The sequence below is a fragment of the Sander vitreus genome, chromosome 22 (assembly GCF_031162955.1).
Source record: "Sander vitreus isolate 19-12246 chromosome 22, sanVit1, whole genome shotgun sequence".
In the NCBI taxonomy this organism is placed as follows: Eukaryota; Metazoa; Chordata; class Actinopteri; order Perciformes; family Percidae; genus Sander; species Sander vitreus.
In genome coordinates, this window is record NC_135876.1 from 20026334 (window position 1) to 20048408 (window position 22075).

At 41.6% G+C, this 22075-nt stretch overlaps 1 protein-coding gene across 10 annotated transcripts in view; it reads left to right on the forward strand.

Moving 5' to 3' along the window:
* The window catches only part of abi1a (abl-interactor 1a), a 53341-nt gene that overhangs the window by 27681 nt on the left and 3585 nt on the right, over positions 1-22075 (forward strand). The window contains exons 3-10 of one of the 10 annotated variants that reach the window (XM_078280783.1): positions 4061-4237; positions 8080-8094; positions 8743-8846; positions 9446-9598; positions 14735-14835; positions 15971-16102; positions 18808-19107; positions 21220-21306. In XM_078280783.1, coding sequence (XP_078136909.1) covers positions 4061-4237; positions 8080-8094; positions 8743-8846; positions 9446-9598; positions 14735-14835; positions 15971-16102; positions 18808-19107; positions 21220-21306 — 1069 coding nt within the window. The remainder of the gene's footprint in view (positions 1-4060; positions 4238-8079; positions 8095-8742; positions 8847-9445; positions 9599-14734; positions 14836-15970; positions 16103-18807; positions 19108-21219; positions 21307-22075) is intronic. The other 9 variants (XM_078280787.1, XM_078280785.1, XM_078280784.1 and 6 more) reach the window with 9 other exon arrangements.

The window sequence follows — 22075 nt, forward strand, 5'->3', positions numbered from 1 at the left end:
TGTTGCTACTAACAACACAACAAGAATCTCTCATCGTGGCAACGGCTGCGCTGAGTCACTCGCATCTCAAAATGGGAATCTTGAGTGGATTTAGTTTCTCTGTCTGGCTAGACCGTGTGGATGACGACAATGGTGCTGGCAGCGGCTCCGATGTGTGACCTAGATCCTCACACTAGTCATATAGGTGGATGACTCGTCTCTGGGTGTGGGGAGAATTGGGTGGAAATAGGACAGTGAAAAAACTTAAAATGATGCAGAAGAGCAATTGAGTGGAAGGAAGAGTTGACGATGAGTAAAAAGAGAAATGAACACATATTTTTTATTCTCTTAAATCCTAAAAGCATGTAGCTGATGGAGAAGCTAAACACCAGAGCCAAAACTGCTAAGTGTTCTGGGAAAAACACCCACAGGCCTCAAACACATGGGTGACAGCAGTTGAAAACACATGTGAATCATCCACCTTAGGCAACATGAGTTCAGTCTCTTTCCACCTAACAGATGGACCATTGGGATCAAGTAAACACCTTTAGTGCCAGCTGAAAAGTCAGAGGAAGCAGTCGAGGTAAAAGACCGACTATTAAGTAGCTATTGGAGCGCCCGACTGGGTCAGTCCAAAGGATTCGAGCCAGAATGCTCTTTTCTACTTGAAGCTTTGCACTTTTGTCAAAACCATTTAATGTTCTTTGGGTACCTCTCAGTGGATTAGCATGGTGCTCTCGAAAGGGTGCAACCGCTCACTGCGGTTTCGAATACACCCTTGTGAGAACACTTGTATCATCAGCGGGCACTGGTACAGCAGGGCTATTTTCACGGCATACAGGAAGGAGATTAACTCACACACTACGTCACCTTCTCACTCCCCCCCCGTGTCAGCTGCAATGATTTTTGTCCACACGTTGCTCTCTGATAAGAAGAGTGTTCAGCCAAGACCAGATGCTTTCCCAATTTAGCCAAGTTATTTTAACAACACTTCTCTTTTAAGAGGAGTTTCTTTCGGTGGTTTGAAGTGGAACTTTCCCTCTTTTTGTGTTTAGGCTGAAAACCGCTTCCTCCCTTTATCTTATGATAACAAAGTCCCATGACTTTACAAGGTCTCTAGGAGAGGTCGTGTTTTGGGGTCACAGTGAGGTGAAATAAGCTTAAATCTTTGTTTTGGAAGTAAAACCAGACCTAGAATGACTGAGCTATTCCTCCTTTTCTCCGTCTTCTGCCTGGATCCATCGTAGCCAATCACTGTACCCCATCACTACCCTGCAAATGGAAGCCCAAAAGACTGATTCGATTTTGGCACAGCTGCATCCAGACAATCATGATTTATGACGGTTTGAAATTTGGGCATTATCTCTGAGCCCAAATTAGAGTCAAATTATTAGCTCAAATCCAATCGCAGTGGCGACCTTATACTCTGGAGTTTGCAGTGCTGCTAAAATGGAATATTTGTGCATGGGTTTGTTTGCCTCATTGGGAACACTTTGTCACCGCAGTTCCTTCTTTATTTTATTAAGAGCCTCACGTGTTCTGGAAGCCCAACTCGGGTAAGAAAAGATGACTGTAGTCAAAGATCTGTCATCCCTCTTAATTCAAACGGACAAAACAGGGCATTGGAACTGAATGGATGTTTCCCCTTTGTATGTAAGTCTTTGTTGTAAGTCTCTGTGGAATCAATTACGTATGAGCAACTTTGATGTTATGAAATATTAATTCCTCATTTTTTTTCGGTCATTCTAAACGATCCACTTTCTTATATTCTTGTGTGTCCAGTGAGAAGTAAAATCTGCTTTGCATCATTTTGCACGAGAGCTTGTCAGCTCTCAGGTTTAAAATTAGACTTGATATTGTCCAGAGATGACTGCACTGTACCGGACTACACATACAGTAAGTCCACCAGTGTTGTTGATTGCCTCAACTCTGGGATGGGTGATACTTGAAGGCTATACAGTGGAACAAGGACAGAGCTCAGTCCAGCTCAAGATCACTGTGGCATGAAAGGAATCCTCTGTTGGCACTGGTTGCTGACTCCTCCACACCCCCCCCCCCCCCCCCCCCTTGTGAAAGACCATCGTTTTACTGGTCTGCCCTCAACAGACATTGCAGCCTTTCATCTCTCAGAGGAAAGGCAGCTGCTCCTGGACTCCTCTCAGCCTGAGGGGAGTATGGAGGCAGAGCAGGGAATGGAAATGCAGTGGTGTGTAATGGGAGTAAGATCTGTAGGAGATTTGACAGTGGTGTTTGAAAATGATAGTTGATATACCTCCTTGATGGCAGTTGACTTGCAGAAATTAGTTGTCAACTACTTTAATAATCGACTAATCCTTTATTTAGCAAAAATGTGAAACAAGACTGATAAATCAGTGTTTTGGTATTGGTGTATAGTTAGTCTATATCCTCGCGTTCCACTTCCGGGATTGCTCCGTTGCCGACGGAAATTCCGCTGGATTTCACTCATTTAGGCCGGATATCCGTTGCCTTGGGCTAACTTTGTGTTGGCATTTTAAACTCGGGTGGATTTATGAGGAATATTAACCTTTTCTAAGATCTCTGCAGGGTAAATCCAGACAGCTAGCTAGACTATCTGTCTGTTGCACAATTAAAACAACTTTTGAACGTACAATGTTCCACGTACCAAAACAAGTTCCTTCCCGAGGCTATTTTGCAGAGGCTCCAATGTTGCTCCGTACGGCGCTAAGCGCCGCCCAAGACGATTGTGATTGGTTTAAAGAAATGCCAATAAACCAGAGCACGTTTTTGTCCCATCCCGGAATGCTGCATGGACTCGCCAGACCCTCCTCCGCAGCGCTGTGGAGGAAGGTCTGGCAAAGCGAGACTAGTGTACTGTATAGTAAACAAGAAATTGCTGTACAGAAATGTCAAACTAGGTTTGAGGTAGAGAAACCTGGCCACCAGAAAGCACTGACAAGTTTATTTTTTTACATTGTAAAATGTTCAGCTCAGTATGTAGCTTTTGTCGCACAAAAATGATCTGTATCATGATTCATTGATTCATTGATTTTTTGTTTTTTGATTATATACAACATAACATTTCATTATCATACTTTTTAAACTCCCAAATATCAATATCACTTATGGCATGAGTATATGTGGACCTACTCCAAGGCTTTCCCTCTTTGGCTGGTCAGTGATTAAAGCTGTTTGGTAATATGTTGTGGAAAAATACACTCATCAGGGGCCAGGAACAAATAAAGAGTTACAAGTCCACAAAAGTTTGTATGACATAGATTTACCTGTGTGCACAAATGAAAGTATGAATGGCAATTTGCCCAAATTAGGCAACACATGTAACAGTGATCAAGTATTTTGGGAAATCCAGATTAAAACAAACCTTAGCCCTGTTGCCTCATTCAAGCCATAATACAGTATTCTTTATAATTAAACCATGTCTGCAAACATGCAACGTGCAAAAAGGAAAGCCTAATTTCCATGTTCAGCTTTTCAATATGTTATTTTTGTCATTCGGATCCAGCAGTGTGCAAAGTTTCCTTATGTATCTTTAAAGTAAATCTTTTTTATAAAGGGGACTGGCTAATTAATGGAACATTGGTGCAATTTCAGTAGGAAAACTGTCTGTGAGGATTTGAGTAGACTTGATCTTATTCCGCTAAAATAGGAATGCAGTGTTCTTTCAATTGCGTCACTTCAGTCACATTTCATCACAACACATTCTAACTGATCACGCTTTTTGGTATTTTGACCCTTATCATTTGCTGAATATTAGTCTTTAGAAACTAGATTCGGGGGTCAGTAAACTCATTGTCATCGATTCATTTTAAGTCCGAAATGTTCAGATGCACGTGCTTCGGTCATTATGGTGTTCAGGGCCCTGCCTCCACCATAATCGATTTTGTGAGTGTGCACTGGCTGGCTGTTGTAAAAAGATTACGACCACAGTGATGAAAAGCACAGCCTCATGATTTCATTAAACCATCTTAAGCTGCTGTATGACAATTCATTGAATCCCAGGGGTTCTTGTTGTACCGTATGTCTCTGGGTTTCCGCTGTGGCAATCAATCCCATCCCCTCTTCTGTCTCGTGTCATTTACAGACGGTGGACATCCATAAAGAGAAAGTGGCCAGGCGGGAGATTGGCATCCTGACCACCAACAAGAACACGTCGAGGACCCATAAGATCATAGCGCCAGCTAATATGGAGCGGCCTGTCAGGTACATCAGGAAGCCTGTTGACTACACTGTACTGGACGACGTCGGCCATGGCGTTAAGGTGAGCAGACTTTTTCTGATTTTGTGTATGTTTAGGGTCTTTTTCGCTACTTGAGATCTGCTCGCTGTTCAGATTTCTCTCTACACGCACAGTCCATTAGTTTCTCTTCTTCTGTTCTTCCACTATATCTAATTTCCATCCCTTCCCCCTCCTCTCTTTCTTGCCAGAGGTATTCCTATCTCCCTCCCTCTCTTCTCTCTCCCACTTTGACTCGTTTTCTGGCTCGCACTCTTTCTCTTGTGTTTTCTCTTTCATCTTCAGAAAGCACCCCTTCTGACCCTACAGGAATATGTTTCAGTGTGGGTTGGTGGGAACGGGTTGGGGGTGGAGATGAACTAAAAAAAAAGTGATTACATCATGTAGCTTTCAAAAAACAGCTCTATTCTTAGAGCACTGTGAAAACGGCAAGCGCAGGGCAAATTTGTGATCTCAGGCACTCAGGCCTCGGACCGCCCTCATAATCTCGTTCTCCAGTTTCTCTAAACCTTTGCGGAGGAATGATGTTACAATTAGATTTGTAGTTTATTCTCATGTCGGTACCATCTGACAGGCAGGATAGAAGCTGATTTTGATGTGATAAGCTCTGATGATCCATGTGTGACATCTTCACTCCCTCTCTGCCATTAGGGCTCGCTTTAGGGGTCACTGGGTCGTCCTGACAGTGGCGGTAATGACGACATTTCCTGATGACTCGCCACCCTCCTCTGCCCCATCAATCAGCCAATCAATTGCAGCTTTCAGACAGATTGGATTAGAGGCCCACCATTACCCTCCCCTAGCGTAACAGGCATTGATAAAGCAGGATAAAAGCCATTGTGTCACTCTCAATTTACTGTGTAGGGAATTACGTTGGATCCTTCCGTCATGGTGGAAGGGTGTAATGCCTAATAGGGAGTGAAAGATTTTCCCACAACAGGGACCTGGTTTTTCACTGCTTTAAAATGGACATTATGCACTTAAAAGTGTATGAAGACATTGTTTTATTACATACAATAACTATTTCTTATTTAAGCAAGGGTTCAACATATTTGGAAATTTGCTAATTCACTCTCTTTCCAAGAGTTAGATGATTCTTTTGCAGTTTGAAGCTTTATATTAGTGATTTTGCTCCAGACAAGTTGCTGCAGCAGCACTAAAATATTGCTGGGTTATCAGGGTTAATGCAAATAAATAACTTTTCTAACTAATCTAGGTCACTCTATGTTTACAGCAACTAATGCTTACAACCTAATACCATATTACAAATGACGTGTGAGCAAAAAAATTATTTTTAATATGCAAATTAATAAACCGCTTGGCGCTAGTTTTTAACCATGAAAAACTTCAATCAACAGATTATATTGTTGACAAAAGCAAGGAAAATCCCAGCGAGGCGTGTGTTAATTAACCGCACTTCTGACTCTACTGTTTTTTGATTAAATAGCAGAGTTTCTCAAAATTTAGGATTCCCACACTACATCGTTGCACAATAGTGTCAAATTACCGAAACCATCGTGCTTCACGGCTGCTTTGGGAGTGTTTGATGCATCTATTTTAAGAACATTACATATTACTCATGGCCTAATCTCAGTGGGTTTTCTCCTCCTTAAATGTCATGAATGCTGCATTTACACACACACACACACACACACACACACACACACACACACACACACACACACACACACACACGCTCCTGCAGCCAGTCATACATCACTCACCACCTTTCATCTATGCATGTCACAGCCCAAAGATCCAATCAATATTCACATAGTATTCAGTGATGGCTGCTGTCAGATGCCTGGCTTGTATACAATATCTATAGCCATGGTTTACTTACTGACCAGAATCAATATTTTAATGGGGGTTTAAATCATGTCTATTACCTCCCGTTAACTGTCAAACTCGCTATATGTGCCTGAGTGTTTGCATTGGCCTAAATGTTGAATTGGTTTTACAGCCTCACACGCCGGTTTGTAAAGTTAAACACTAAAACGTGAACTGTAAGTCAGAGAAGAGCCATAATGTAGCGCTCGCGTACATTATTTAATAGAAGCTGTTCTCGGCTCCAAACGAGCGATAAAGAGGAATTTTGAGAAAGAGAGAAGGTGAAATTCATCTGGTGGATAATGTGATTCTTCTCTGAACATCATATTAATAATAAGTGGACTCTCACAGCTGACTCTCATAGCTTTAATGCGAAAGATGAGATTTATTCTTCCAGTCAGCTGATGTTTAATCTAGTCAGCGGGGCTGATGTCAGGGGTTTGAAGTCAGATTGCATTCCTTTGATATTTTGCGCTGTGTCACTTATGAGTTTACAAGATTGGTTTAAGGGGCGAGTTTGGGTTTTGAGGAATTTTGATATTTCAGTGCAGTTGGCATCGTCAATCCGGCTTGGGGATGGCGGACCCCAACCACTAACAATACAAAAACAATATATAGAGCGCTAACTACAGAATGTAAATACATTTAACAGTTGCTGAAAAAATGTCGACCATAAATAGTATCAAGAACAGTGTTTGATTTGAAGATAGGGATTATCATTTTATATCTTGTAGCTAATTAATGAACCTGTTTCCAAGTTTGAAATATTTGATTAAGAGTTGTTTTGTAGCTTTTAAAGACAAAACAATTACACATTAGCCACCATGATATGTGACATTAGTAAGAATAGTTCACCAGGACATGTTTGTCATTTTTGGACTATATATTTTGGGATGTGTCCTTGGCAACTACTCTGACCTCAGGAGGTGTTTGTGTCCTGTATACTGAGCTTTGACCCTAACCCTAACCCTCTTACAGACCGCATTGCTCTAGATTTTTTCTCCAGCTCGACATGGCAAGCCTTTTTAGGACTTTATAATGACTTTAATCTGAACCTGGCTGTCCCATAATTCAACTTGGACGTAACTAAAGCATGTCCACACTGACAGTCTGGTTTGAGCAATAAAACAGAGATACGGCATTAGCCAGGAAGATAAGGAAAGGCAGTAGTAGGCCTTTGCATTCCTAGCATGACCTAGATTGTAAATTGAATCTTGTCTAGCTCTGATAACCCTGGGAGAGTGACATTTAAATGTGAAATATCCATTCACAGCTGCATTGAATGTGTTTTTGTTTTTTGTAAAACAAAATAAAGTAAAAAAGGCAGAGATCACTTCATGCTGACCTATGCCATGAATTTGCTTTTGGGTTTCAGCTTGTCTCTTTCTCTCGTGGTCTTTTGATGCTACAATGCTTTCTGCAAAGGCCACTGGGGAAGCTGCATTATAGATGAGCCACTTGACTCTGCAGTTGTCAAACCCCACTGCTATGTTGGCTCTATATTCTCTTTGACATCAGCCCACACAAGTACAAAAGTGTTTTTTTATCGCTGCCAGTAACGTGATAATCTGAGTTTTTAAGTCCAAACCTGGATATGAACAAAATGAAATGAATCAAATGAACACATAGATGCTCAGGTAGACTTAAAAATCCATATTTGCAAGACAGCGTTTTGACGTGCAAAGTGACATTTTTCAATTTCAGACACACTGGTGAGATAATACTTGTTTGCCTCTTGTACAATAGCTCTGCCATCAGATCCCTGTGAGCTCCCTTCCTCCTGATGGTGGCACAGGGCGTGGTACTGTACAGTAGTCTGAGTAAAGGGAGCCACAATTTTTTCCTCTGCTAGTATGACTTGTAACCGCTGACCTGCCCTGGGCCTTGCTAAATGTTTACTCAGTGTAAATACAACAAGGAATCATTTTTCTCTTGCTCGTTTGTACCTTGACTGATCCGTTTAGACATGGCCATTTTGACATGCCCTGTTTCTGTCTCTCTCTTCTGTGTTTTTTCCCCCCCTTCGCCTTCATAAGTGGCTAAAAGCCAAGGTAAGTCTGGTTTGTCACATTGACCTATTCTACTATGATGTGTTATTGATAGATTCGTCCAACTCCCTTTCACAGCAACACCCCTAAACATGTAATTATTATTGTCCTTTCCCATGTTATTCCCATTAACATACTTGTAGTCCTTTTAAGCCCAGAACACAGTCTGAGGCTCTGTAACACCCTCCCCTTGTCAATTTACCAACTGTTTATGTTGTTATATACTTTACATGTTGTGTAGTAGTCCATAAATGTCCTGTTTTATTTAAAATCCTTTATAGGCTCCCCGGACAAGGCATACACTCTATATCCTTAATTTCTTCAAAAAGACTCAACCGTTATTTGCAATACTGCAAATCCAGGTGTTGCTAAATTCCATGCTTCAGTTACCCGCTTGTGAAGAAACAAGTGTTTTGCAAGAAGCCTTGTTGAAACAACCCAGAGGTTTCTAACCTGCAATCGCCCTGTCACTAAGTTAAACACCAGCAAGGATGGCGTTACATAACTCTTCAAACATTACCAACTGAAATGTAAATCTATGTTGTGGATGAGTTGTCATCTGGGCAGCCTATAATATTTGATTTCCTTGTCACACAATGGTCTGAAGTCATTTGCCTGTTTAAATAAGTATTTATTTTCCTCTAACCACAGCAACATGGAAACAATCAGTCAATCAGAGGAGGAACACTATCGAGGACCAATCCGCCGACGCAGAAGCCGCCGAGCCCTCCCATGTCAGGGCGCGGCACGCTCGGGTAAAGATTTCCTTTTCAGTCACCATTAAAGGACGACTAATCCTCTAATTATCAAACACTGAATGAAAAAAACCAAGGCTCTTGTGGGGGCGATACAAGAACATGCAGTTAAAGGACATGTCACAGTTTTTTTTAGATGATTTATTTTTTTATTTTTTTTATAAATGTTTGGTAAAGAGTAAGATGAAATGGCACAATGAACAAACAACCCACTGAGCTAACAGGATGCCCCGGGACATTCTTTTTGAACTCGGCGTGGTTGTGATGGCTGTGCCTTTATGGTTTTGGTACTTTTGGTAAAGTCTGGGAACTTGTATCTGTTCTTGTAAGATAGGCCTCACACCCCGGTGAAGTTCATCGTCGTCTGATGCACAGCAGCAGTCGGCGACACTAATCACATATTCATTCCACGAGTAAACTGTGAAGTACTCGCATCCAGCCTGTAGCACACAGCATCCAGCTGGGTAAACTGATAGGATTTTCAACGCTCTAGTGAACGCGGCCTCCCAGTTTTGAAAGTAGGATTTGCACTGGATTATGATCATGATCCTGTCCTTGATTTGTTATTTATTTGCCTCTCCATCTTCGGCCTGCTGCAGACGCAACACATCCTACAAGACCCTGGAGCCGGTGAAGCCGCCCACGGTGCCCAACGACTACATGACCAGCCCCGCCCGACTCGGCAACCAGCACGGCCTGCAGCACAGCCCCGGGCGCACGGCGTCGCTCAACCAGAGGCAACGCACACACAGGTAGATAAGAAAATATGAGGCACACGGTTGCATCCAGACATTGTTGCCCGCTGCTGATGTGATGAAGTTCGAGATCTAAACTTACACAAATGTTATGGATGAAAGTCTCAAATGTGCAGTTCAAAATGTTAATCAACTTTGTACAGCTTTTAATGGCAGGCTAGACAGGTACTTTATACTTTGTTTTTTTTTGTTTTTTTTGGATAGCTATGAGTGGAATTAGTGTTCCAGCTAACCCTCTAAACGGAGCACTAAATGTGTTTCAGTAATGGAAGGAAAGCATCTCTCCAAAAAGCCACTGTACCCGTCCATGTCGTCTAGGTCTGATCTTTTCACTTAGTTCAGCTGTTTACAGCACTTTCGCACCTCTTCCTCCTCTCCGCTACACTAAATCCAGCATTTGTCTGACGAGGCTCAGAGGGTTTCTTACCGTGGCCCGAATCACTTTGATATTAATATCCGTAAAAGCCTCTGATATAAAGTGCTGTTTCAAAACCCCCTAAGTCAACTGCAGCATGGAAACCCTTGAACATGACTCTCAAGGATTGTTACCCAGAAGTCTCCATGTGCAGAGAAAGTGGGAGACGCTTTCATCAAATTTGAGTTACAAGTAGCGAAGTCGCCTCATTAGCTAAAAAGCCTGTTATGCTGACTGTGACGCTCATAAATATTACATAACTATTTTATTTTCCCTTCTCTTTCTTGCTCATGTATGGTTTGCACAAAGCTGCTAACTCACGCGGAAGTTCTTCTTCTACTTTATCATTTAAAACCAAACTCCAGGACTTCTTGTAACTAGTGGCTTCAGATGCTTAAAGCAGCGACAGCATCACTGTTACTCATCTGTGGTTTAATGTTAATGTACCTTTAACAAACAGATGCTGTCCTCCGAGTCGGGCCGTACCCGCCCTGCTGCAGCTACTCCTGCTGTGGCATCACTATTTGATTACACAGGCTTGAAGTTGGCTGTGCTTATTCAGCTCATCAGTCTCTGCCATCCTCAGCCGAAAGCCTAAATTCAATATAGGCATCTGTGTGATGCTGCTGTTATTATCTCATATCTTTCCGAGGGAACGATTTCACCGTCATGTACTCATTGCGGTCACAGTCAGGATCCTGGTAATACAATTGGATTACCAGGATTCCTGCTTCAACTCTCAAAACTAAACAGAAGGCATTTAAGATGGTGTATGGCTCTGTGGACGAATCGTACATCAAACTGCGATACATTATGTAAAAATGAAGTATATATTCAGTGTAACTTCATTTTCTTGAAATTGTGCCAGTTGTTTTTCCTCAACTACCTTCTACTCTTTTGCTCCTTTTTATTATTTGTTCATTTTAAATGAAACTTAAAAGTAATCAGGGTCACCATGGTGGCCAAGGGGCCTACCATGGACTAGTTCCCTATCGCTCTCTCTTAACACCTCTCCCTACTGCAATCTCTCTAATAAAGGCATAGTATGGCAACTGCCCCCAAAAAGGTAATCCAGTCAGATGTGGTGTCATTATGCAAAACACCACACGTATGCCGTGACAAATGATATCCAGGCTGAAAGTGTAGTTTACACACAGTTACAGTGTCTCTTTTTCATTTGTTTGTTCAGTGATTGGAGGACTGTTAAATTACTTTTATTATATTTTATTTTTGTAATGAGGAACTGTTTTTTTTATGTTTTTATGAGGCTTTTCCAATGTGAAGCAGAACTGCAGAAGTTAATAAATATAGTAACCACCCTATGTTATTTTTTTATATATATACACACACACACACACTACTGGTCAAAAGTTTGGGGTCACTTAGAAATGTCCATTCCACTCCATTCCAGACAGAATATCAGCTGAGATCAGTTGCATTGTTTTTTTAACTACGGCAGCAGTTTTCAGATTACATTATGTGCTTACATAATTTATCAGTTAGCCTTTTAAAATGATATCAGATTAGTAAACAGAATGTGCCTTTGGAACATTGGATGAATGGTTGCTGATAATGGGCAATGTAGATATTGCATTAAAGATCAGCCACTTCTTTCTACAACAGTCGAGAAACAAATGCAACTGATCTCAGCTGGTATTCTGTCTGTAATGGAGTGGAATGGAAATTTCTAAGTGACCCCAAACTTTTGACCGTGTGTGTGTGTGTATGTGTGTGTGTGTGTGTGTGTATGTATATATATATATATAAGCTGCCTGTTTCTGTGCTGATCACCTATGCACATTTGAACGTGCTAATAAACATTACTTTATAGATAAATAGAAAATAAGTACCTTCATTTTGAGACTCCAAAATATTCGATTTTTAGGTTTCCTGGCTAGTTTTTTGGAGAACTTGACTGCTACTTTTGAATCATCTTAACCTTTTTGTGAACCATCCTATAGAACATCTCCAAGCTTAGTGTATTTTTTAACAAGATGGCTGAGCTATAGTTTTAGATGGTAAGTCTCAAAACATTTTGCAATGAAGTTTGAATTTGGTGTTATTGATCTTTTATATAGCAATTCTTTCAGAAGAGCTCTGATCTAAAATCTCGTTGCATTAGATTATAAAGGTAGATTGCAGCGACCCTCCTGTTCATCTTCTGCTCTTTATGCGCTTCAGGTTATTTAATGCCTCAATAACAATCTTCAGTCTTTGTAATCAAAGAGCTTTCAATCTTGGTCTTAGATTATGCTCTGGGCTACTTTGTAAGTCTATTTTGGTTACACTTTACTTGAAGGTATCTACATAAGAGTGACATGACACTGAAACGTGTCATAAACATTATAAACAAGTCATAAAGGTTTATGACATAACGCTTCTTTTAGTAAGTGTCATTCAGTTTTTGTCATGACAAGTTATGGTTAGGGTTAGAGTTCATGTGTCACGACTGTGTCATGACAGTGTCATGTGTTCATGACAGTGTCACTCTTATATAGATACCTTCAAGTAAAGTGTCACCTCTATTTTTCCCATTTATGTCAAGTCATATCGTGTCACAATGCCTATGCACATAGTTTTTACATACTGTTCTCACTTTTTGTTCCTTACACGGAGAACCGTGTCTTTTTCTTCATTGGCTCCAGGGATCTTTCTCGGCTGTGAGCAAGTGAGCTGGAACTTTTGAAAGCCTTGCTGTGTGTTACAGACGGTTGATTTATAAATGGCTCAGTGTGTTGAGTGGCGGCTGAATGAGCCAGGCAGGAAGGTGGAGAAATGGAGCAGCTGACTGCTTTTATTTCGCCGTGAGCGCTTTTGAAACAAAGACTAAATCAAAAGCCGGGGGAAGAGATAAATGGGTTAGCAAAGGAAACTGCTAAGTTATAGAGGGATTAGAATGGATAAATCCAAAACATGCAGATGGGGGACTAAAGTACGACGCTCACTTCAAAAGAGAGATGACATGATATTGTTTAGCCTCTATCCCTAAAGACACTTAGCCACCAACATCCTTCAGAGGGCTAACCCCTGCTGGAGAGCCCCAGGGCTCGACTGACATGGATCAGAAAGGGGGAGAGGGAGATGATGGGAAAAGGGGATAAAGAGATGTGGGGGGAGGCGAGGTGAGGTGGGAGCTGGTTCAGAGGGATAGAAGGAATCGGAGGAGACGGGTGGGGGAGGGGTATGGGGAATCACTTTACAGTCAATGAGGGGAAGAGGTCGAGGGATGGTTAGGGGTGAGAGGTAGGGAGAAGGATCAGTTGAAAAGCAGGGATGAAAGAGGTAGAAACAAAGGGGAGGTGGGGTGTGAGGGATTGGAGCAGAAATGAGGATCAAGGCCAGCCCGAGAGACTGAGAGCAGGGGGGGGATTTAGTCAGCCAGGGCATTGATTTACGAGCCCCGGGGTCAAACACAGGGTGAAACAGCGCTTATACAGACCACTGCACAGCTGACATACATATTACATTCCCATGCCCTATATCCTCAGGCTGGGGCTGGGCAGTATTGATAACATTAGATGGGTTTTGTCAGCAGTTATTACTTTTGTGCATATGATGGCCAAGTTTAAAGTTATTTGTTTATCATGCCACTAAACTAGAACTGTCAGGTGAATTAACTGATTCATGCTACTGTAATGCAGGTTTTTTATATTATTATAAATCTCTAAATCTCATATTTCATGATATTGATATTGATAAGGGCATCAACTGACAATTATTTTCTTGTTGATTATTCTATCTATAAGTGTTTATAGATTAAGTAAAAAAAATGTGTGTGTGTGTGTATATATATGAAGAATGCAAACGTTTTTGTCACATATTTTTTAAAATATATTTATTATGTGGAAGAAAAATGTTCTGATTAAAAAAAAAAAACGTTCAGATGTTATGTGTGAAATGTAAGATGTCATATGTTGAAACGGTTTGACATTTAATAACATGTTAGCATACAGGCATCATGCGTGGTTTATCACCTATGAAACAACAATTCAAATGTGATGAATTCCCAAATATGAACATGTTGTTTTTGGACAATAAATATGTGAATCGACTAACTAGGCTTAATGGACAAATAGTATTGTATCAGCAGCACTATAATAATACTGACTGGCCATATTGGCAGCATCTGTGACTACAGTTTGGAATATTGCACCTCAGATTTATGCGTGAACATTGTTCTCACAAAGCTGATATGCCATTGTGTCTTCGTTGCTTTCAGTTCATTCACTAATGCCGCAGCATTTGAATGGATTTGGCAAAGGGTCATATCACGTACAACAAGTGTTTTGAATTTAGCCTGAGATTCACCCCCATTCTAATGTAAGCTGCCAAATAAAAGCACAACTTATTAATAGACTAATTACACACTGTGTATGATAATTACTGTAATTTATTTAAAGTGTTTTGGGGCAATCGGAGGATCTGACGCAAGATATTTTTAAGTGGTTTGCATGAAGAACAAAAAAAATCCTTGGATTCTTTTACTCTGACTGACTGTGACTCATGTGTTGCTCCCCTGGGTGTGTCACTCTGCAGCTCAATCCTAAGACAGAAACGATCAGTATGAGAGAAGAAGATGCCAATGTGATGTTTCACAGTCTAATAAGTCTAAATAAGACCTAAGCACAGATACAGCAGGGTCCCCATATCTGCAGTCTGAGCAGGTTGCCCTGAGTAAAACCATGTCCTCTTTCTCTTCTGTCTCTCTCCTCCCTCAGCGGAAGCAGCGGGGGTAGTAGCAGCAGGGAGAACAGCGGCAGCAGCGGTATTGGCATTCCCATCGCCGTGCCTACACCATCCATCCCCAACTCTGGACCAGGTGAGCTTTGCTAGCTGCACATCACGCAGTGACAGTTACCACAGGCCAGTCAGACATTCTCCTTGCTGACAAAATAACGGCAGGATTCTACCTCATCAGCCTCAGGCATTTTTTTAAACCCTGCAATAAATCCTGGCCCACCCTGCCTCACAGTGCTGCTGAGAGTTTTGTTACCCTTTCTCATGCGCCAAACACTGGTTAAAAGAACGCGTTTGAGTATAAAAAAAGAACAAACATCTGCTATTTATATTTCTCCCAAAAAAAAAATCTGTTTATGCATTTGGAAGTCTGGTGTGTTTGACCTGTGTGAAATGAGATAAATCTCTTTAAACATCGACAGGCAGTGATGAGAAAACAGGATGTGCTGTCCGTACAATGTACATATCTGTGAAAGAGTTTACTTTCATGCATACATTAAACTGTAGACTAGTACGTAACACTACATACTACTATATGACTTTAAGTCCAACGTGCATGTCTGTCTTATTGCATAAAATAACCCTTTTTAAGGTTTTAGTTCAAAATATTTGCTTTAAAATCTAGAAATTTGAAGCAACAGACATCAGGAAACCACTTTATTTCTTTAAATATGATATACATTTATATACCAATAATAGGCGTTTCTTGACCAGGTGTAAATGTAACATGGGAAGTGAGACTATGCAACACAAAGCCTATGTTTACCAGACAGGGATTATGCGGGCCCATTGTGTTCTAAGCACAGCTGATTCTCTATCCTACTGTGTAAATAGGCCACGCTGCTTCTGGCCTGCTGCTTTAGAGTGGAACAGTAGGGCCCAAAACACAAGCTACATATAGTACAGCATTACACCATGCACACGCCTTAGATACTACTGCGTTTAACTTTTTGCGAAAGATTTGAGCTAAACATCAGGCAAGCAGCACAGAACTAACCACAGCTCTCTCCCTGCAAACTGGTCGCCATGGAAACACTCAATTCATACCACAAAGAAGTGTATCCAAGTGTGTGCAATGCCTTAACATAGTCAAAAGTGCTCCTCCGGCCCCCAAGGGTTCTTGAGTGAAGTGATGTTATGTAATGCGGCGTAGAGGTGCAGGAGGCGGGCGAGGACAGACTGCTTTAAATGGTTACTAATGTAAATACTCCTTTCAGTCCCGCCCATGTTTGCTCCCCCGGGAGCCCCTCCGCCTCCCCCACCCCCTCCTCCTCCTCCACCACCTCCTCCCGCTCCTCTCATGGCCGGGCTCGGCCCCCCAGCACCACCCCCACCACCAGCAGCTATAGGTGAGACTCCTCGACCCCCGAGGTCGCTCCTGTCGCCTCTGCTGTCCCGATGGTGGATAATCGGCACGTCTGCTGGGATCTTCTTATGGTGGAGATGCACTAATAAGGGTGTTGTGTGCTATGTGGATGGGTGTCTGACTGTTTGTACACACTGCAAGCAAGAGGTTCTGATTCTTTCTGTGCAATCATGTCATCATGCTGGTGCTAAGTTTTGTGCAATATATTTGGGCTGCATATACTGTACATTGTTTTATATTAAATTGATGAGTAAACAAAGCTTGCTAAAAAAAACAAACACCAGCTAATTAAAATGTACATTAAAAAAAAACTGAAATGCTTTAAAAAAAAAAAAAAAGATTCGAAAGACCGCTGTTTGCCAGCAGCCATCTTCTTTGTTTTCAAGTAGCAGGGAATTCACGAGGAACCGTCGCAACTCTGCTGTCCTTATGTTAACCCCGCCCACCGACTCTATACACGATGTGATTGGCCTGACCAGAATTTGGTTTTTCCAGCTCGCAAGCCAACGGAGAGTTGCTAGACTGACCCTGGCTGCAAATTACATTTGCTGCCGCTAGGGTGCGTCTAGATTTCTAGGCTAATAGTTTGCACTTTCTAGGTAGAACTATTGCTCATTAGATCAGTCTGATTCCTGGTTGTTCAGCTCTGTAGGTAATGACTTGCTTAACTGAACGTCTTGCTTGCAGCGTGAACAGACTGTATATGTGCTTCTGTTTGGAGACACAACAGGTTACATACTGTACTATGTGCGAAAGCTTGTTTTTTTCTCCAGTTCAGTAACATTTTTCTCAATCCTCAGTGGTGGTGGTGGTGCTTCCATATTCTTCACTGATCTTCTATAATTGGCTAATAAAGAAGTCTCATATCACCTAAGGCCTGGCAAAAGTTAGTAACTGCCTACAGAATCTCTACAATTCTCCAATAACATTTGACCTCAAGCTCCTGCATTGACAGAGTAGATGATTACTTTTACAACCTACATTCAAGACATAAATGTAAGCCCTCCGAGCTGAGGCACTGGCAGAATGTGGACAGTGTTTCCATACAAAGATATAAAATGAATTTACCTTAAGGACTTGATACTTCTTTTGCACACGTATGTTACTGTTTGATTTAAGCTCCTTTACTTTCTTACCAAGTGATTATGGTTAAAGCTGCATCAGGCAAAATGTCTTTTATTCTAGTTCATATTAATGGGCTGTGACAGAGAAGAACCATGTTGGCCATTCAGATTGTGTTATGTGCATATCTGATCATACCATTTATTAGAATTAGATAGAGATTTTAAACTTAATTTCACAAAAATACATATAACATACCTCAAATTGCAAAATGCCATACTAACAACATTAAACTAGCTAGCATGGTAGGATAGTTCACCCTAATTCTAAAATAATAGACCTACTACTGACTCTGAAACACACCTATTTTTCTATTTACTGTATAAACTAGAAGGGCAGGGAGAGTGCAGACCTCCACCAAGGCATGCCCTATCTCAAAATGTTAACGCTGTGTGAATTTTCCCAGTCGGGGAAGTCATTTTTCCGATAATTCCGCCGCCACATGAATGCAGCACAAATGCCCTATCTTGCAATGTTAACGAAAGTGGAAAATAATTAGTGTATCTGCCCCATGATATATTCAAGTTTCAATGGTGCAACCTGAGTAAATAACTACTTTGAAATTAGCTAGCAGTTACTAAGAACTTAAAAAGTAAAGGATGTGTGACAGCAAGACTCACAGCTGACATTACATAAAAGTGTGTGAGTGTGTGTGTGACTGCAGTAATCTTGAGCAAGATGATCACTTAAAACATGCACATTTCATCCTCACAACATCAGTGCACACTTTCAGCTCTAATAACTTCTGCCGTTGACAATATGGAGAAGTTTGTTTGCTCCTGTGTTCTCTGAATCTTTACTTCCTCTGGTTCCACCCATCCCTATCTGAGAGCAGGGCCTCTCCTGAGACACAGTATGTTATCTAGAAACGTGAACAGGAAATACTCCAGCGGTGCAAAATAAGTCTCTCTTCTCTCCCTCTTCTGTTTTCTCATACACACACACACACTGCATCTTGAATATTTGAACGTATTTAATGTTGTTGTTGTAATAATGCTGTTGTTGTTAGAGATGATTTGGTTATTCTTTGACACCTGGTGTTATGTGTGCACTCGATCATGAACTCTCCCCGCCCTTGCAATAGCTCAAAATAGACATTTATAATCAGGTCTTTGACAAGTGCGTGAAGAAGTTATTTTGACTCTCAGATCCTTTGAAACCTGGAGGATCTGTCTGTCCTGTTGCTGCTCTCTTCTCTTTGCTCACTGAATCTTTTTCCTTTGCTACATTTCTAAAGAACAGGATGTATTCGGATGACCTCTTGGGACTCTTTGTGTTTCATTTTACACATGAAATATATTTCTGTGCAACAGTATAATAAACTAACTGTGTTGCTTCCCTAGCTCACCTGCTTCCTTAAATTGATTGTTGATTGTCTTTACATAAGGTGTGGGACTCTAATCAGTATTTAAAAGCTCACATTATCTTTTACAATCTTGATGATTCATGTTTTGGGTGCTTTTTTTTTTTTTCTTTCTTCCTTTTCCTCTTTCCGTCTCCTCTGTCTAACCCCACCCCTTCCCTCTTCGCGACCTGCCTATCTTCCCTGTCTTTGGGTGTTTCTAGTGTTGGCCCCTGGGCCTGGTCTGGGCCCCGCTCCAATGTCCCAGTTTGGAACCATCTCGCGCCAGATTTCGCGGCACAACCCCTCCAACTCCTCTGTCTCTATGGTTTCGGCCACGGGCACCTACCGCCGGGCGCCATCGGTCACTTCCCAGTTCTCCTTGCAGCAGCAGCAACAGCTACAGCAGCAACAACTACAGCAACAGCAGCAGCAGCAACAACTACAGCAGCAGCAGCAGCAGCAGCAACAGCAACAGCAGCCTCATATTAATGGAGGCACTCCTGGCTATGGCCAGAACTCAAGTAAGGCCCTTCTGTCTCCAGTCCCATCCTGCTTTATAGATCCTCAACTGTCACTAGAGCACAAAACGACGCATTTTTTCAAATCATGCACAGTCACAAACTAAAGCAAGCTAACCTTTGTAGCCACAGACTAATTGTTCATACTTGCAAGGGAGTCACTGCTGTCTTAAGGTCAAGATTGCATTCTTATCAGATGTATTGCTGTTTCCTTAAAGGCAGAATGAGTAGGATTTTTCGGTTGCGGTTTGTTAACACAACACTGAAAGTTGGCCCCAGCTCAACAAGGGTTACAGTGCTCTCCAGCAGGTGAAAGCCAACCCCAGATTCACTCTCGTTTCGGAAAACAAGCTTTGTCTGCTTGGCGTTTAGCCATGCTATATTTGTTTTGTGATGTGTCCGCCATTTCCATAGCTCCCTCTTGAATGAGTGCTTGCGATCTGGCATCTAGTCTCTACGGTTTTATAGAGGTTGACGGCCAGAAACGTCCTGAACACAGCAAAATACAGGCAGAGAGCAGGGTCCCTGCAGATACAGACACCGCCACACACTTCTAGTGGTGATTGAAAGGGTTTATTTTTGTACGAGTCTATACATCGTTTACATTTTTTTTTTTTTTTTTTTTTGGAAATTCCTACTTATTGTGCCGTTAGTCTTACAGTGCTTTTGGAAATTCCTACTTATTGTGCCGTTAGTCTTACAGTGCTGGTTAAGGCTTTTTATCTAACTGTGGGTTATACCAAACCAGACAATCAATGTCTGCTAACAAGGTAAAGTCACAGTTTTTGGCTTCATGCAAAAGCATGGTCAGACGTTAACCTGTAAATGTATTTCTCTGTTCATTATGTGGGTGTTGATTCTTATAAAACTTCAAATCTAGTCCCCATTTACACGTGGTATGGCGAGAACGTGATCAGCATCTGGAGACATGGTATGGATTATGACATCCGATCCAGCGACCTTTGCATTCACAGCTGTTATTAATGAGCGTGATTCTGCCTGGATGGGTGTCGTTCATTTTAAAGTCATTCTCTAAAGGGAAGACTTGCTAGCTTCTGCCACTACTTGCAGCTTAAGATAGCAGGAAGAAGTGGATTTAGGGGTCCTTTCAACTTGCAGGGAGGATTTTTTTTCCCCCTCTAAGAATGTGGTCACACTGTATGGATTGCATTCACACTTGGCTGAGATCAGATCACAATGCGAGCCAGACCACCTCCAGATGTGGCCGATTCAATGTTTTCGGCATGCATTAACAACATGTTTTTTAAGGTGTAAAGGGAGTTCTAGTTCGTTCATCTCCATATGGTGATCATCAGCCTCGATGTGCATTCACAGAAGCACTGGGCATGATGTGTTTTGCCACTGTTGATCAGTCCAAGTGGCCCTAATTTTGGATTGATCAAATGATCTGAGAAAAGTCTGGAAAAAAATGTAAAGTAAAAATTCAAAGTGCTCTGTACATAACTACAACAGATTTGTGGGGGGAGTTCAGCTGGCTTGCCTGGGATTTGGGTTGAGGTTGATACACCTCTAATGCAAACAGCGCCTCCCTCTGGCCATCAGGTGGCCCCTTACTTCTTTTAAATCCATGAGCTGTCCTTGGGAGCTGTCTGAGTGACAGACATCAAACCTAATCCGCAGTTTATCCCCGAGCCTCAGTGATCCCCAGAAATCTCATCACACTGGCAGACGTCACTGAACTTTTCAACAATTGTGTCCAATTTGTGGAGACCCTGCAGCTACAGACAGCTGAATTAATTAATCTGTTGCTTTTTGTTTCAATAATTGGTCATTTTAAAATGTTCTTTAAAACTCTTATTTGGAATTTATAAAGTTTCTGTGAGTTGACGGGTTAATTCATGTGACTAAGCACTTCAGCTCTCAATCTGTCTCTGTTGCACACCACTCTGCCCTGTTCTATTAGATGTGTACAAGCTCACAGTTCTTACAGTGTGTCTGTGTCAGCGTTGTGTTTGCTTGGGATTGGGGGTGCGCTCACTCACTTTAACTGTCTGCTGTACATTCTTGGTGACTGATGGGCTTTCTCTCTCTTTTTTGTTTCTCTGTTGCTCTCTTTCTTCGCCTTTCTGTCTTTTTTTCTCTGCTGGCTTTCAGTGTCTATCGCTCCTCCTCCTCCCCCCATGCCCCAGCTGACTCCACAGATACCTCTGACTGGCTTTGTGGCCAGGATGCAGGAGAGCAGTAAGTGAAGATGCTAAGACATACTTTTCTTCTTAATCTGTGCCAACCACACCCAGCATGCATTGTGCTTATTCATCCTCCCCACCTGTCTGTTGAGAACAACTAATACCATCCCTTTGCAACAGTGAACCATCCAAGAATGTGTCTCATTACAGACCTGTCATGGTTAATACAACCTTTTAAATAGCTTTATCTGCTGTTTGGAGACATATATTTATTTTCTCAGCTAGTAAATTACATTGTTACTGGTTCTTAGTTATAGCAGGGGTATTATACATAGCTCACTTTCTTGGCAGAACAAGTATCTTTTTTTTTTTTTTTTTTTTTAAATATGTGCAGTGGAAAAGCAACCAACTGAGATAGTTGAGGCTGCCACAGCACCACCTACTGTTTTAAGTGATCTCTCATAGAGGGGGTTTTATCACTGACTGAAGCTTGGTATTCATATGCTGAATGTAGCACTGCAGGGTTGAGCTGAAGTGAATAATAATGTTTAGGGGGGAAAGTTCCTAAGATCTCAGCAAAACTGCACTGGAGATGATGGGACTCTTTGCTGTCCCCTGCTGGACCAAAACCTGCAATACAGTCAAATATTACAGTCAAGGAAGTATTAGCTATTTTATTTCTTGACAGAAAGCAACTTTAGATTTCTGTGGTGTGGATCGGTTAACCAATAACACTTTGTGCAAACCTCTAACCTACTAAATAGCATGACACCGCATGTAATAATAATCATTAGATTATGGAAGTGTTCATAAATCCTGTGCAA